The sequence below is a fragment of the Ambystoma mexicanum genome, chromosome 12 (assembly GCF_040938575.1).
Source record: "Ambystoma mexicanum isolate Mex_15411 chromosome 12, UKY_AmexF1_1, whole genome shotgun sequence".
Taxonomy (NCBI): domain Eukaryota; kingdom Metazoa; phylum Chordata; class Amphibia; order Caudata; family Ambystomatidae; genus Ambystoma; species Ambystoma mexicanum.
Window position 1 is genome coordinate 122,118,900 of NC_090936.1, and position 17,775 is coordinate 122,136,674.

At 44.7% G+C, this 17,775-nt stretch overlaps 1 protein-coding gene across 2 annotated transcripts in view; it reads left to right on the forward strand.

The window, feature by feature from the left end:
• The window catches only part of SAMM50 (SAMM50 sorting and assembly machinery component), a 396,549-nt gene that overhangs the window by 289,307 nt on the left and 89,467 nt on the right, over positions 1-17,775 (forward strand). For both annotated transcript variants that reach the window (XM_069628139.1, XM_069628140.1), the window contains exon 12: positions 2,845-2,912. In XM_069628139.1, coding sequence (XP_069484240.1) covers positions 2,845-2,912 — 68 coding nt within the window. The remainder of the gene's footprint in view (positions 1-2,844; positions 2,913-17,775) is intronic.

Here is a 17,775-nt window from a genome sequence, read left to right on the forward strand (position 1 = left end):
AGGATGTAATGCGCCTGAAACCGCAGCAGTAACTTTGGCCAGTCTATACAATTCCGCTGACCTCCACTTTTACCAACATATGGTTTTGACCAGTCGCCATCTGCACTTTGCATCTGTTTCTAAAAATCCTCCTAGAATCCAAATTCCATCTAGACAATGGCTTAATTCATGGGAGCTGCTCCACCTTTTTTTATAGCATTTGTTCTTTAATAGAACCTTTTTATTAGAAAGCTGAGTCTTCGAAGACAAAGATCTAACCACTGCCATTGTGGGTTTCATCTCCAGCTCCCAAAAGATAAGCTGGTGAGAATATGGCTTTCAAACGGCCATATTTGATAACTTGCAATGGCCACGTGGATCATGTAATACCCGTATACAAGCATGCTAAAGTTCTTATAATAACAAGGCAGCCTGTAGTACCCATATAAAAGCCTGTAAATAATGTTCTTATAATAACATGGCAGCCTGCAATACCCACATAAAAGCCTGTAAATAATGTTCTTATAATAACATGGCAGCCTGCAATACCCACATAAAAGCCTGTAAATAATGTTCTTATAATAACATGGCAGCCTGCAATACCCATATGAAAGCCTGGAAATAATGTTCTTATAATAACATGGCAGCCTGCAATACCCATATAAAAACCTGTAAATGTTCTTATAATAACATGGCAGCCTGCAATACCCATATAAAAGCCTGTAAATAATGTTCTTATAATAACATGGCAGCCTGCAATACCCATATGAAAGCCTGGAAATAATGTTCTTATAATAACATGGCAGCCTGCAATACCCATATAAAAGCCTGTAAATAATGTTCTCAAAATAACATGGCAGCCTGTAGTACCCATATAAAAGCCTGTAAATAATGTCTTTATAATACATAGCATCCTGTAATATCTGTTTAAAAGTCTGGAAATAATGTTCTTATTACAGGCTAGTTGTCACATGACAACTGCTCTGTCGTCCGTTATTACGCTTCAGTTGTGACGTTGGAATGCCTTCTGTCTGAGCCAGCATAGAAACTGTCACTGCAGCACTTAATTTAACCTGTGACACGTTTTTTGAATTTTTTTTTGTAAAATAGCCTTCTGCGACACTTTACATCCTAACTGAAAGGGAACCGTTTATGGTAGTAGGTTTATTCTGTGCATTGCTGGAGTTTAGCACAGGAGAGCAGAAATCTGCATTTTATTGCTTATTTTAAAGCACAAAACGGAAAGGTGCTTAGATGTATGTAATGAAAGAGCTTACATTATCTTTCTTTAATGCATTAGAAGCTGAATATTAGTTTCTTTTTAATCCAAACCGATTCTACTTTGAATATATGTATTGGCTACTGGGCAATCCCTTGCATTACATTAAGGAAGGGGTGATGGCAGTGTAGGGTCCTGCATTGTAAGGAATGAAGTATCCCCTAACCTACGGGGAAAGGATTTTGCAAGTTGCCTTCAGCCCCTTTCCTCTATTTGGTCATGGAATTCCTTGGTGACTTGCAATATCCTTAGAACGTATGGTAAGTAGGGGTAGGCACATAAGTACAGTCATTCTAGAAGCAGGCTTCCTGTGACTGTGCGCGGACAGCCATCCAAACACAAAGTGCATCGGGGCAAAAGCAAACTCTCCAAAGCAGTGGGTTCTAATATTGCACCATTGGTTAAGCTAATGGCACCGTGCAAAGGCTCTCAAGAAGACTTCCCACACAGAGAGCATTCATTTGACAAACCCTGAGAATGCGGCCCATTGATGCCTAATTACAGGCCAGAGCGTAGCAAGGGCCTTGACGAAGGCCCCGGGGCATTACCGTACTAATGCTTATTCATGTGTCCTTTCCAGATTCCTTTGTACACAAAGTTAGGGCTGTAAAATAATGCACCAACGAACACCCAGGCCCTTAGTAGAAGATTATAGCAATCTTCCATTTCTTGTACTTCTGGTCCCAGACAAGTGCCAGATTACTTGTTGGTATTGGATCTTTTTTTTTAATTATTTGTATTCTAAAACTATGAACATGGTTAACCATATATGAGTTTTATCTTGTTGTAACTTTCAAAAGTGAGTTGAACTTTGTATTTCATTTTTATGGCTTGTCTTTTTTAATCGAAATAAAGCATTACTACAGGGAAAATATTTCTACTTTCTTTCGAGCTAAATCCAAAAAGATTTGAATGTCAATTTTCTTTGACCTATTATCATTGGCTGTTTTTTTTATCCACATGTATTAGAGGTTACCTAGTGCATTAATCCTCCATAGCAACAATTGGAATGTAAAGGGCCAGATAAGTGTGTGCGCCATAACTCCCACTTTGTTTTTGCATATTCAAATTGGGGTACATGTCTCTGGACTGTGAAGCACATACTAAGAACATTTGTGTGAACAGGATTCTATCTAATTCATGAAATTTAGAAAGGGTGGGAGGTAATAGACAGCATGATGCTCTGTTGTCAAGACTGGTGTATTCAAGGTATCCCTCATCCTCTCAAAATGGGCACTGTAATCATTTTGTAAATGTAATGTTCCAGCTGCTTCTATGCATAGAGTGGTAATTTCGCTTTTTCTGCGTGACATTTTTTGCAATAATTTGGTCCGTCATTTATGTTTGTTCAACATTGCTGTGCAATTTCTGAAGCTTGTTATAATTCTATTAAGGATTCATTTGCGTCTAACAATCCCCGCAGTCTGTTCATAGGTATTTTGATGATTTGTTCATTGGCAGCAATTCTCGAATTCCATCCAAAGTGCTGTTCTCCTTTGACTTTTGCAGAGAACATGAATCTGTGCCTTCATATTTATTGTCTGTCCTGTCTCACATATTGTTGTTTCTTATTTTTTCTCTGTTAGATTTTACCTTGGAGGACCAACCAGCGTGCGTGGATTTAGCATGTACAGCATTGGCCCACAAAGTGAAGGTTTGTTCATGGCTCTTTCCCGATAACCATTCATTTAAAATATTGTTTAGTATAAGTAAGTGTTTTGCTATAAAATGTTCAAAATAGCCACAGAACATATAATTATTTTAGCAAGCTTTCTCATGGCCACAGGCACTGCACTCCTCTAGAAAACCTTTTTATTTTAAATTAATTAGTGGGACGTTGGGAAAGGCAGATGCAAAACCTTTGGTGATGATGAGTACAGGTCATAAGTACTCAATGCCAATCTGCTCTCTACGGGTTTGGCAGAAGTCAGAAACCTGGGAGTATGTTATGCCTAGGAAAGAGCCCACGATCTAATGGACTACAGCGCTTTGGGTCTGGTTAGCCGCTGATGTGGGAGAGTGCGACGGGCATAAAGTGGACAGCTCAGTGGTGACTCGTTTAGTGGTGATGTGCTAATGGTTTGCCCTTTGGTGGGCCTCTGTGAAGGGTAGTGTAGGTAGTTGAAGGTGGAAGGAGATCTTAGAGGGGAGTCGGTTAGTCTGGGGAAGACGGAAGTAGGCCTTACTAGGCAAAACAACCTGCAACGCGGCACACCAGACCCAGGCCATTTGCAGACAGGTCCCTTTTCTCTAGCTCCCAATGCCATCTGTCGCTCACTCTCTCTAATAGGTACATTGTACCCCATGAGGAACAAAACGAGCATCTGTGAGTTGGCAAATGAGGGGGAAGAGGCAGCGTGGAAGCTCAGATATTACCATAACCTGATGAGGGCTATGCGAGGCAAGAACTTGAGGTACAGTGGAAGGGCGGGCAGCTTAAAATTATTTGAACACTTAAGTTGCATAATTCACCTTCCTTTGTATGTTGGATAGATGGCTGAGAGATCCCTCAGACCTCGCGCTAACATACTCGGGTGCTATTCTCAGTGGCCTACTGTGATTTCTGCCTGCCGAAGCAGGCCAAGTTGTTTGTCAGGCATTAGAGTGGTCCAGAATCCATGCTCATTTCACCCAGAGGTCTACGTTGTTCTCTCACAAGCCCCAAACTATTCTCACAGTCAAAAATGAACCCACTTCCATGCTACCAACAGCCGCAACTCACTAGGTTTTGATGTGCCACCAGGCATTTGTGTCCGAATGATGCTGTGACCCTGCAGGGGATTATTCACGATGAAATGAAGAACGCAAAAGATGAAAGGTGGAGTGTGGTTTCTTAAAAATAAAAAATAAAAAGTATTGCAACACCTTGGCCTAAATAAAAAGGGGCTAGGGGGGTGCGACAGCTGCAGGATGGTGAAGAGCAGTGTTTTGGCAGGGACATAAAGAGGTGTTGTGGTTAGGGGATATGATAGGCTTTCCAATAAAGCTGCAATCTCTTGTTTCCTTACCATTCCTTACTTTTCCACAGCTATAGGATGGGTCGAGGGGAACAATAACCATGCTTTATTCATCCAGACTGTAAGGCCCGGGAAGGGCTATCCTGTATTAGCATATTAACAAAGTGTGAGCAGTTGCCCACAGGGTGTCGTCGAGAGCCAGGGAAGGTACTACCTCACCCATTAACAGCTATTTAGACTACATAAGACAGGAAGGAAGTTCTTTTCTCTGAAGAACTTTGGGTATTGCCTGAGTTTTGCTCTTACATTTACAATGTTTACATACGTTGGTAAGATGTCTTGGGGAAAATGTCAGAGACGGCAGCAGAAATGCCTCATGCTTGCTCCTCAACTGAGCAGCTGCTGCTTTGTGTACCCTCTGTGAACAGAAAAGCAATGGTATCCCCCCCCCTCCCTTCCTGGTCTAGCGCTAATCCAGTGGAGAAATGTAAAATGGGTGTGAAGGTGTAGTAGTAAGAGACAGACAGAAGGGTGGCATAATGATTGGCAAAGACTTTTATTAAATCATAAAATGGGGGGATTTTGGAAGAAAACCTAACTGACACTATCTCTAAGAGGGACTTCCCTGCCTCAACAAAACTAGCTAATGAAAACTAACTGTGTCAGAATGTCCCAAACTAAAGTTCACCGTCCTGTGTCCAAATCCTAACCTATCCCTCACAAGCTAAACTAAGTATAATGTGCTTGGGAAATGTCTCTTGGCTGTCCGCCTGTGGCCCAGCTTTGCAGTTCAAAGCAAAAGTTCCAAAAGGTGTAGAAAGCAAACAAAAGATTTGCAAGACTCAAAGGAGTTGACTCCATGGAGTCTTTTCAGTCTTTTTGGTAGACCTGATTCTCAGGCCCTGTAAGAAGGTAGAATGGCCTAGACATGCCCAAGCAGCCTTTGCAAATAAGTTTGTCAAGACTTAAGGGATTGTTTCCCTTTCCCCAGAGTCTTTCCAACCTTCTTGGTAGACCTGACTCCCAGGCTTTGCAAGAAGGCCTAGTGGCCTGGTTACCTTTCCCAAGAATTGTTGTGGGTCCCAGACTCTTATAACAGACTCGGCTACCAGGGACTGTGACGAAGAACAACCTGATGCCTTTTTCCAATTTGTATTGAGGGTCACAGACCCCTGTGAGCAGATCCCTGCTTAACACCCCCGTCTTGATTCATTCTCCTGCCAAGTGGGGTATTGAGTTATGTGTGCAGGTTTTGTGCTTCTCTTGATAATTATCAGGAGTGCATGTCCCCAGCGTTGATCGCAGACCCTCCTCACGTGGCTTATTCCACAGTTCGTTCTGTGCCAGCCTTGGTTTACTCTCCTGCCAAGGTCTGCAGATACTCTTTGCCAATATAAATGTTGTGTCCCTTCTTATCGTGGCTTGGGATATATTCTCCCACTAGGGACACAACCCCCTTTACCGTGCTGCTGTATGTCAGTAAATATTCAGGTGTCTTGTTTCCTAAGACCTCAGGTGTTCGCTAGGTCTGCCCAACCCAGGGCTTGGATTACCCCATTACCTGTAGGGTCTTTCTGGTTGCCCTCTGGCTATCTTCGGGTCTCCCAGGATCTTCCACAAGCCTCTCCAGCAGCCCAAAAGTGGGTTTTCTGCTCTGTCTGTCTCTGCTCTCAGCTAGACCACCTCCTCCTCTACAGGAAGCTTCCTGCTTCTTTGGACATTTGCGGGCACATTCCTCTACCCGACCATGTTTGCTTCTCTGGTTCAAACTTGTTAGCATAGATTGCCCAGCTTGCGGTCCGTGCTGCAAGGCAGAAGACACCATTGTTCTGTTCCCTCTGCTGTTTTGAATGACAATGGGTGAGCCGGTGTATCGGAACAACTAGACCGAATGCCTTGTTTAACTTTTATCCTCATTGCTCTTGACCTCTTCTGCATGTCAGTACTGTCCTTGCATATATTATGGGTGCTTTCCTTCTCAGTCATCTCTAGTGATGACGTGCAGCAGATGTACATTGGGGTAGCTGATGGGATGGTAGGGGAAGGTTTTATAGGAAAGGTGGGAGGGTCAAATGGATACTGCATTATCCCAAGTGAGTCACTGCTCTCAATGGCGTCCTCGCTCCCCATGAGATCCTCCTGCTGTGTACCACTCCCAAGGCGACTATCGTTTAGCAGCCTCTCCTCCCTGACCTCATGGGAAGTGGCTCTCCCATCTAAAGCAGTGCCGACACCTTTGGATTCATCACACGGGGGATGTCCAAGACGAATAAGAAGCTTGAATCTTCCTGAAAATGAGCAAAACAACATTTGAGTTTAAATGATCAACCATTCTGTAAATGCCTTGGCTACTGTGTAAGCTGGCTCTAGAGTTTTACAATGCGGTCTCTAGGAGCTCCTTCTTTTGTCTGCCCCGACCTGTGGATAGACATATATTTATTTCTGAGGCTTGTGGAATCTGCTTAGATCACATGCTATGCATAGGCCGACATCTACTGGAAGCTGCAGAGTATTACAGTTGGAGGATACTCTGAAGTCAGCCAAGGACGAGTATGAAACACTCAAGTCCCTTGGCCAACTTACTAATAAACAGACAGGACAAAGGAGGGGGAAACAATTTTTTCCGTTTTTCGCAGCCAAAATCAAAGAGGCTCCGGTTACGGACAAAACCAGAATACATCTTGGAATTACAACCAGGGTCAAGCGTCCCAGGGTTATCCTAGAGGCCAGCGCAGAGGCCGCGGCTGGGGGAGACCCTCCACTCCCAGAGGTGAAGGAATGCCTCCCAAACAATGATACCTACTACAGGTCCCCTTCCATGCCTCCCCAGTCGGGGGACGGATTTCATACTTCACCCACGCATGGGAGGGCATAACCACAGACAAGTGGGTGTTATCAACAGTAGCGGGAGGTTATTGTGTGGAGCTCCTAGAAACACCATCAAACCTCTCCCCGTGCCAGAGGAAGACGCCAGGAGAGGAACAACTCATCTTGATAGAAGAAGTCAATGTGCTACTCCTCAAGGACGCCATCGAGATCGTGCCGTCCAATGAGGTAAACAAGGGTATCTATTCAACATACTTCCTTGTACCAAAGAAAGATCTAACAATGCACCCAGTATTAGATTTGCGCCCTTCAAACAAATATGTCAAGCCACAAAAGTTCTGCATGACTACGCTACAAGAAGTAATCCCTCTGCTAAAGCGGGCGATTACATGGCAAAATTGGATATGAAAGATGCTTATTTTCATATTTCAATTCTCCAGCACACAGTAGACTCTTGTGGTTCAAAGTAGCAAACCAGCACTACCAATTCAAGGTGCTACCCTTCGGAATAGCCTCGGCTCCAAGGGTATTCACCAAGGTACTGGCAGCGGTGTCAGCGCACCTGCGCAGGGAGGCAATCCCAATGTACCTCTACCTGGATGACTGGCTGATCACAGGAGAAAGTCCCCATCTTTGCAAACTAAACACGCAAAGAACCATCGATCTTCTCTACCAATTGGGCTTCTCGATAAACGAGAAAAAGTCAAGTCTTGTACCAAATACATTGAAACAGTTCCTAGGAGTTGTATTAGATACCCAAACAGGCCTAGCCTTTCCATCCATGGAAAGAGTGCAAAACATGCTTCAGCAAATACACCAGTATCAAGTCTGTCTCTGTCACGCTGATCCTGGGCCAATGATCTGCAGAAGCTGCTGAGCCCCACCAGACCCCCAAGGATGTGAAAAACTCAACTCCTGTCACCACAGCTAAGTAAATCACACCCCCAAGGGAAAGGGGGAATTGGATAAAATAACAAAGAACAGACACCTTCCGGACCTCTGGACCCTCAGGATGATCTGCAGCATAGGGGGAAAAGATTGGTTATGACAATAAATAAAATAATTTACAAATTGCTTTTAAATTGAATTGATCTCTTTTGCAGCATACCTGTTAATCCTCTGCAATAAGCTCAGAGGATGACTGTATGAAGTTACACTCTGTAAAGTTTCACCAACTAGGAAATATCAATTGCTTCTTCTCTCATGTCCAAAATAATCTGTAAAATACTTGTTCAGAGTAATTCTTTACGCAGTGCCTTAAAAGAAACTCTTCTTTCCACAGACAGCAGAATAATGCATAAATAAACAGTCAAATGGAGAAAATGTACAGTTTTCACTAAAGAAAGTTATTTAGTAATGCCAACTATGCAGAAAGTCATTGTAAAACCGCGCTCCCGTCTCCACGGATAAGGGATTAGTCTCTGCGCAATGTTTGTTTGTTCAGAACTTCAAAACGTGTTGCCCCTGAAGAGTTTATTAAGGGTCACTCCTTGCTGGCTATTTTAAAGTCTTTCGCGTGACTACTGAGCGAACAACAGCGCTAACCTAATAAATTAAAGGCTAAGACTTACGCGTGCCTTCAGAGTGGACGGCAGCGCTAACCAAATAATAAATAAATAAAAAGTTAGAGCGTTCCCACGCGCCGCTGACCGCTAACTCTAAATTACTTCAGTCAGCTTGATAAACACAGCCGAGTTAAAATTGTTGCTTGCGAGCGCCTCTTAAACACTTATATACACATGAAACCCAGAGATTTAATTATTTACACCCCGTGACTTTTTGAAAGCACGAGCAGCTGGATACTGTCTGTTTAAAATCTCAGTCCGAGCGCTGCTCAAAGCTAGATTTAAAACGTCAAAATGTCACAGCTCAGAAAGTCATTAAATGTTCTCACAAACAAATAGTTATTTTCAATCTGAAATATTTTAAAATGAGTTTCTTCCAACACTTCCAAATTAAATGATAAACATGTGTTCCTCTCATACGAAAAATATCATAGTCACTTAACTTATTGAATGAAACATTCAAAACTTCCAGAGAAAACTGCTTTCGATTCAGGGCATCAATTCCGAGATATTTCTTATTTCTTGCTTCTTAATAAAACTTGAATATAGGTCCAAAACACTGGAGACTTGAAACGCCAGACCTGCTCAGCTGATTTTAAACGATGAAAGGCAGTTGGAATTCCCTTCCTCCAAACAAAAGGAATTCCCAGCCAATCAGCTCACTGACTTTGTCCTCCATCTTGGCTTGGGTTCCTATCTGTACACTAACCTGAAGTTAAAGAAACCTTCACAACAAATAGAATAAAACCTTAACATATTCTCCTAAAATAACTCCCCAAACTAATAAACTCACACACCAGACCTCCTTAAGCATTCTCTGAAAATAATCCTGACAGTCTCCAGATAAGCGTACACAAAGCAATGCTAGGTATGATGGCATCATGCATTTATCTAGTCCCACACGCACGTCTGTGCAATGCAGGAGTGGTTGGCGAAACAATGGTCTCAGGCAAGTGGTCAGTGGAACGATCTAGTGGTCGTTTCGCCAACACTGGTGCAAAACCTACGCTGTTGGTCGAGAGAAAATCGGTTAAAGGGAAAACCCTTCCACGATCCAGAGGCGCAAGCGGTTGCCACGACAAACGCGTCACTTTCCGGGTGGGGGGCTCATTACCTTCAGCACACGGTCTGTGGGCATACGTCACGGCACAGAACCATATCAACCAGCTGGAACTACTGGCAGTACTCGAAGCACTTCAGACATTCGAGATGCAACTGACAAACCATTCGGTTCTAATTCTAACAGGCTGCACAACCACCATGTTCTATATCAACAAACAGGGGGGCACACACACACTCTCCAAGTCTATCCAAGTTGGCGCAAAAAATATGGAGGTGGGCACTGAAACGGGGGATGTCCCTATCCTCCCAACACGTTCCAGGGGTACTCAACACTCTAGCAGACTCTCTGAGCGAGGTTCCCCTACCAGAGGAACACAAGTGGCAACTACACTCAAGCGTCGTAGACCACATCTTCTCTTAATGGGGTTATCCCACACTAGACTTGTTCGCTACAAGATAAAACAAGTAATGCCCAGACTTCGCGTCCAGGTTCCCCCAGTCAGACTCCAAGGGGAACGCCCTATGGATGAACTGGTCAGGGAAATTTGCTTAAGCTCCCCCCGACACCATTAATGAGCAGGTTTGTGAACAAGATGCACAGAGAACAGATGACGCTTGTCCTAGTTGCTCCTATGTGGGAGAGACAACCATGATATCCACATCTGCACAAACTGCCGATGTGCAATCCCATCAAGCCCCCGTACCTAACCAACCTGTTAACCCAACACAGGGGAACAATGGTACATCCTCAACCACACTCATGAACTTGGCAGCATGGCTCCTGAAGTCATAGAGTTCGGACACCTTAATCTACCACTGTGGTGTATGGATATCCTCAAGGAGGGCACATAAACCAAACACTAGACACTGCTTTTTCGACAAGTGAAGAAGATTTGTAATTTGGTGCCAGTCAAAACAAATAAACCCTGTAGAATGTACTCCTTCACACATTCTAAATTATTTACTCTACTTGTTAGATTCGGGGTTAGTATTCAACTCTATATAGGTCCACCTGGCAGCTTTATCAGCCTATACCACCTCTCAAAGTAAAGTTTTGTGGTGCACCTGACCTACAAGACTGCCTTATTAGTGGCTATTACTTCCATAAGAAGAGTGGGTGAATTACAAGCCTTGTCAGTACAAGACCCTTTCTTTATTGTCCATAAAGATAAATTGGTTTAATGTACTCATCCTAGGTTGTCCCCTAAATTTGTTTCTAAATTCCATGTAAACCAGTCCATTGAGCTTCCGGCGTTCTTTCAGAATCCAACTAGCTCAGCTGAGGTTAAACTTCACACACTAGATGTGAGGAGAGCAGTCCTCTACTACATAAACAAGGCCAGACCGCTTAGAAAGACAGATCAACTGTTTGTCTCCATAGCAACAAGCAGAGGGGGGACCGCATTTCCAGAAAATGCTATCTACAGATGGATTGTCAGATGTATACAACTGTGCTATTCATTATCAAATAAAACACTGACTTTCACCAAGAGCTCATTCCACACGGAGCACAGGAGCTACTCTGACTTATATTGCAAATGTACCCTTAGACAGCATTTGCAAAGCAGCTACATGGCGCTCAGTACACACTTTCACTCAGCATTACTGCATTGACACACGTTCCAAAGCAGATACACAGGTGGGACAAGTGGTTCTAAAACATCTATTTGCGGCTGCTTCTTCTCACAACCCACCACCTTCTCATAACACTGCTTGTTAATCTATGCATAGCATGTGATGTCAGCAGATTCCACAATCCTCAGAAGGGATACATTTCTCACCGTAATCGTATTTCTGATGCTTGTATCTGCTTAGATTCACATGCGCCCACACTTCCTCCCCTGGGAGAAGGTGAGTAGATGTTATATGAGCTTTATGTCTATATCTGCCTGGATACAACTGTACTCACATTACACTTCATGCAACCTCATGTCAGAACAAAACAATCTGAGGGTCCCTGATGCGTGCAGGACTATGGGTACAGCGGACGTCACACTAGGGATAGTATTACTGGCATGCCCTGTTGACATCCCTTTTCATATTTCGAAAACAACAACTGTAATACTCCGCTAGATGTCGGCCTATGCATAGCATGTGATCTAAGCAGATATAAGTATCAGAAATACGATTACGGAGAGTAATGTATCTTATATATAATTTTCTTTTCTTACTGTGCCAGTCGCCACCAAAATGACCTCAAAGTGCCTATGCAATATCCTTTATGGTATAGAATCCATGGGGAGTAGGACAGTGCATTCAATGTACTGGGGCACACTTAAATGTCTCACATCACATCACTAGCCACACTTACAGAATGTAATGGTATAGCCCTACTAAGTCACCCTTAGGGCTCTCACAATGACCTCTAATACACGTATATCATGTTCTGTTATGCCCATACAATATTGTGGCACCCTCTGAGCCATCACAGTACATATCCATCTACGCTTACAACAATATTTGTAAATGAATACAGTACTAGGATAGCCCCAGAGCTCTCACAATGCACCTCTATTAACGTACATCATGTAGTGGTATGCCCATACCATACTGAGAACACCACCCGTTTTCTCAGTGCACCTCCATCTACACTTACAATATGTGTAGCATATACTTACATTATTGAGACCCACTTGAAGCTCTCGCAATGCACCTCAATCCGCAACTACAGCATTACATAATATCCCAATTCTGAGGCCACTCAGAGCTCCAACAATGCACCTCTGCACACTTTTTTTATGTACAGGTCTGCCCATACTGTAACGTATGTGGTCTTGCATAACGCCTGTCTACCACCATTGTCCCTGATTAATTATGCCAATTCTTTGATTAGGGAAATTGAATTTCTTTAATACGATTTAGGGGACCCTGATGGACATTTCCACCTAAACAATACTGCAGAACTAAGACGGTTCTCTTGTAAGCCCCCACTTCACCATATAATGAAATCTGTTTCTCTTAATTGGTTTCCCTTTCAGCCGATTTATTCACTTTGCAAGGTATTTTAATAGATTGGCTTGGGACAATGATGTTCCTGCTGTACTCTTGAGCATCCGTAAAACGTAGGACTGAAAAGATCTGCTTTGCAGGAGTTGAAGCTGAAGTCTTTTGAGTCCATGTGACTGGATAACCTGGTCGTATCTGGTGCAGACAATTGATTGCTCAATGAGCTTGGATGACAACATAATGGGAGGAATATGTATGACTCCGAGCTGGTATGCATTCAAGGTATCTTATCATATGAATCTTATCATATGAATCTTATCGTATGATGCAGTACCTGGAAGTTGGTAACAAAGGACTAGATGTGAATTAAAGAATGCATTGTATTTGCAGGAGACTGGATATTCGTGCCAGAAGACCTAATGAAAGTTTCCAGAATTGTCTTAGGTTTTGAATCTGTCAGCTGACTAGTGGCCTGTAAAGGTCAGCGGTGTGGAAGGCAGGTCAAGTTAGAGTGGCGAGTTCATGCTAAACGTAAGATGCTGTGATTTTGTCTTGCAAGACCACAATAAAGCTGTCTCTCATTGTCATTGCTCGAAATGGATGTGTGAGCTTGATTTTTCCAACAATTCTAATTACATAACTACCAACGATGCAGGTTCTTGGACGTCTGATCAGCTGTGAGGTGTCAGAAATTAAGAGTCAGACACAAAGTTATGGTATTCTCAAAGTCGGACATTTTTATTATACAAAAGTGGGTTGGGAAAATGTCTCTCTAGCCCTATTCCAAAGAGGAACTTGTCTACCTAGAAAACTAAAGATCTGTCTGTGTCAATTAGTAACTTAAAAGTCGTCCTTGTGTCCGAAAACAACCCTAAACTGACTCCCACACTAGAAACAAATGGAAAAGGCTGCAAGGATATGTCTGACTATGTCTGACTTGATGCTAGCAAAAAGTGTTCACAACCAAAAAATATAAGAAGGACTCCAACAAAAGTGCTCTCCACGAAAAGACCCTTGGATCCAGAGGCTGGTTCCATTCCCCTGGATTTTTTTGTTTAAATTACTTCCTTTATTAAAGCACTTGGTATCGATATCCCATCTACAGTGCATGAAAAGCATAGCTGCATCGGCAACAACAGTTGGTTGGTATTAACATTTGTATTGCAATGTTTACAATTCAGTACAAACAAAAAGGCAAGGCAAAGAAAGAATAATAAAAAAATGTTGTCATGTCAGGTCCAGGAACCTGCCCCAGATCTCCTAACAGAAACACAATTGACAACAGGCTCGAGAAAGTTAGGAGACAACATCATCCAAAGCACAAAACAGAAGCAAGGTGATGGCACTGACTGAGGCAAATAGTCGAGAAGACCAGCGGATGTACAGGGGGATCAAAGAATAAACCTATAGCATTTTGTTTACTGGTCTACATGAGTGCACAGGAGGAAGGATCGGAGGAGCTGCCATACATCCCAAGGACGGCTACTCGCCGGCAGCATGGACGCCCATTGATCTTCACTGTCATTGGCCCATGTGACAGCTTGCAGCCACTGCTTAGAAGTCAGAGTGGTGGGTTGAAGCACAGCAGCAAACACCTCACTGCTAATAGTAGGCATACACCAACACGTTTATGCTGGGGACCCACTAGACCCTCAAAGACATGGAACAGGCGATGCATGGGGTGGCCTTCAATCTCCTGTCAATCATATTGCGCAGTGCAGCAAATAACTCCTCCCAATACCCACCAACCTTAGGGCGTTTCCACACCATAAGAAAAAAGCCAGCGCCATCCTCCCCACACCTGGGGCAACGGCCTGAGTTTGACAGAGAATAGGCACAGCAGAGCCAGGGTGAAGTGATACCTGTGCAATACCATGAACTGTATTAACCGAAGTTGGGAATTGTAAGAAACTGCACAGGTTTGCAGATCTTGTCCCCCCAGATCTCGTCAGTTATGCCCAAATTCATGTCTTGCGCCCATTTGGATTGGAGCGTTTCCAGGGGTGTCAGGATCCAGTTCTGAATCAAGTTGTATTAAGTGGAAACAATACCCTGTGCGCTGTATGCAGTGATAATGAAACCTAGTACAGGATCATTGTCTGGTTCCACTAGGAATTCGGGCCACCGCCTCCGGAATGCTCTGCGTAAACCCATGTACCAAAGCCACTGTGAGGACCGATGTTGCACGATGACAGTGATATCCTGCGCCGCTTAAATGTTTCCTTCAAGGTACATGTTACCCAAGTGGCTAAAACCGCTCTGCCCCCACCGCCTCTCTGTGGCCATATCCACTCTGGGGAAGGTCGGTTTCTGATGGTCTGCTTAGAAGCAGATATGCTGTGCATATAGTCCGACATCTAGTGGTAATCGCGTAGTAGTGCATCTTTTTACTGAAGATCGAAAAGGGACATGGGCGTGACTGTAACACTATCCCTAACTTGACGTGTAGTGTACCCAAAATCCTTCATGCATCGAGGTGCCACCAGATTGTTTTCTTTTCCACCTAACTAGTCAGTCGCACATAATGCAGAGCTCATAAGAGTTCATGTTGCTGATCCTGTTCTTCGGCGGTTCGCTTGCCTTTCTTCGCTTGTACCTGCCTGCCGACGCCCATTCCTTGACTGCTCAGCAACTGATTTCTACGCGGCCTTAGCCCTCTGGCCCGGCCTGACAGCAAGGAGAGTGGGGCCCTGTTCTTTCCGACTTCTCTTGAGAATGCCTTTTCTTTACCCCTTGTCTTCCCTTTTCTTTGGTCTGGCTACCATTTCCCTCTACTATGGAGAGGACGCCTTTTAACTTCTGCCCGTCTTGCAATGATACATTTCCTTGGAAAGACACCTATCGCTGATGCAATTGGTGTCTCCCTCTGGATCACGGGTGTCAATGTAAGCCTGCAAACTTTTTCATCCAAAAACCCTGAAATACAGGCGTATGAAAGGGTAGGCGGCCCACGCAATGCACTCACCCGCCAGCGCATCAGACGAGTGGTATGTCGGCAGCGGTGGCGCCGATTCGGTGGCAGTTAACTTAATGGTGGAACCCTTGAGTTCCCACATGTTAGTCCCTGTCCCGACAAGCATTCCAACAGCAGTGCAATGGGGAAGTCGCACCCCAGCGACAAGGAAACACCCGCACCACCTGCTTATAAGCACACAACCCCTAAACCTTCCTTGGCGGATCAGCTGAGAAACGTTTCTGCGCCTGCAGGCCCGTCAAAGTCTTTGGCGGGGTCTTCCGAACCTTGCGGTTCGATAACCCCTGCGCACCCGCTATTGCGGCCTATGCATGGTGATAAATCTTCTGCTCCAGCAGGTGCTCCCTCTAAATCTAAGGCCTTTGATGCGGTAGTGCTAAAAGACAGGCCAAAACGGGTCCATTCGTCGCAAATGCTTCCGAAGCTCCTAAAGCTTGCACATTTCTGACCCCAAAAGGCCTCCTCTTGCCTGATGACTATTTTCCGGCCTCTCCTCCTCTTTCCAGGGCCCAGGACCTAGCTCTGACTACCTGGCCGTTTCCTCCTCCAGATACTTCAGGCTCCTCTGAGTGGACCAGAGATAGATTTGAGGCCTGTATGGACAAAATGGCAGTTTTCTCCAATTTCTCAGGCCAGTCTGATGATGTTTTGAAATGCCATAGGGCTGTTGACTCCTATCATGTCCCTCTGAAGTCACAGAGGCTCCTCTCCCAAGGGGATTAATTTGCACTCCTGGAGGAATCCCATCCTCAGGACCCAGGTCTTTCTGGATGACCCAGGTGACCCCAACCAAGATGTATACTATTTCCAGGACACTAGACAGGCCCACCAAGACCCAGCCAATCGTGTCCCAGACTGGAACCCTGCAGAGGATCAGGGCATGTGGCACTCCACACCCCCACATCACCCTGACCCTGTGAAAATGTTTTGGGACTTGTTGATTATCGGCGACCAAATGCTTTTTAGTAACCTTCTTAAGAATGCTGCTGATCATTTTAAGATCACTCAAGACACCGTCCCTGACTCTGACCTTGTGGAGAACATTCTTAAAGAAAAGGTCCCAATCAACCAAGATATCCCCTTGCTAAACTCGGTGAGAAAGCGGCTGTACCCATCTTTGTTAACACTATCGCTCACTCCTGCGGTCAATCCCTGAGTGGAAAGTGTTCCGCCTGGCAGCTTCAGACCCACTGTACATCACGCCACGTCTTTCCAGACTCCCTTGTCATCACAACCACATGAAAAAGGGCACAAGTGCCGCTTTCCTCATCGGAGTCTCCTTCTGACAAGGACTGCAAAAAATGGTACACCCTTGGCAAGCGTGTCACCCCCTATGCCGCCTTTTGCACCCGGATTGCCAACAACACCACAATTCTGGCGATCTACAGTGACTCATTCAAGACGGCCTCCAGGATGTTCTGGAACCCACTCACACCCGCCTTCTAGCTGTAGTTGCAGAGGGTAGACCAGTCACGCAAAATATTCTTAACAATCTTTTACACTCTATCGAGAATGCGGGACGCGTCCTTGCTCAGGGGAATCTTCTTAAGCACCAGGCCTGGCAGAAGAATTCGGGGTTTAAGTGTGAAACCCATGCTTCCCTCATTATAGACTGGTGAAGGAAGCAGCCCTTTTCAGTAAGGCGGTCGATGAGACTTTAGAAACCACCAAGAAGGAGCGACGAGACCTTAAAATCACTCAATCAGATCTCAGCCAAGTCCTTCATCCAGTGAGGAGTTTACAATACCCGCCGGCCCTTTCGCGGGCAGCTCTTCTCCGGCTCTCAATAAGGACAGTTAGACTCAGGGGGAACCCAATGGACTTCGGGCAGGGCTCCTCTGATGGTTTACAGTTTCCACAACAAAGGGGTTTTCAACGAAGGAAAGGCAGAGGTAGAAACTCTGCTTCCAAAGGCTCTCCAGCCTCCAACTCCAAATGACTCGGCGGTACGGATCCCCTCGCACACTTCCACAGTCAGGCGACGTCTAACATCTTTCACCCACGCGTGGGAGGGGATCACATCAGATCAGTGGGTACTCAAGACCGTTGTTCATGGGAACTGTATCATCGAATTCCTCCAGCCATCCGCTACCATCCACCGAGAAGTAGACTACTGTCATCAGACCATCTGCGTATCCTGTTGGACGAGGTGCAGGTCCTGCTAGAAAGGGTTGCCATCAAAGTCGT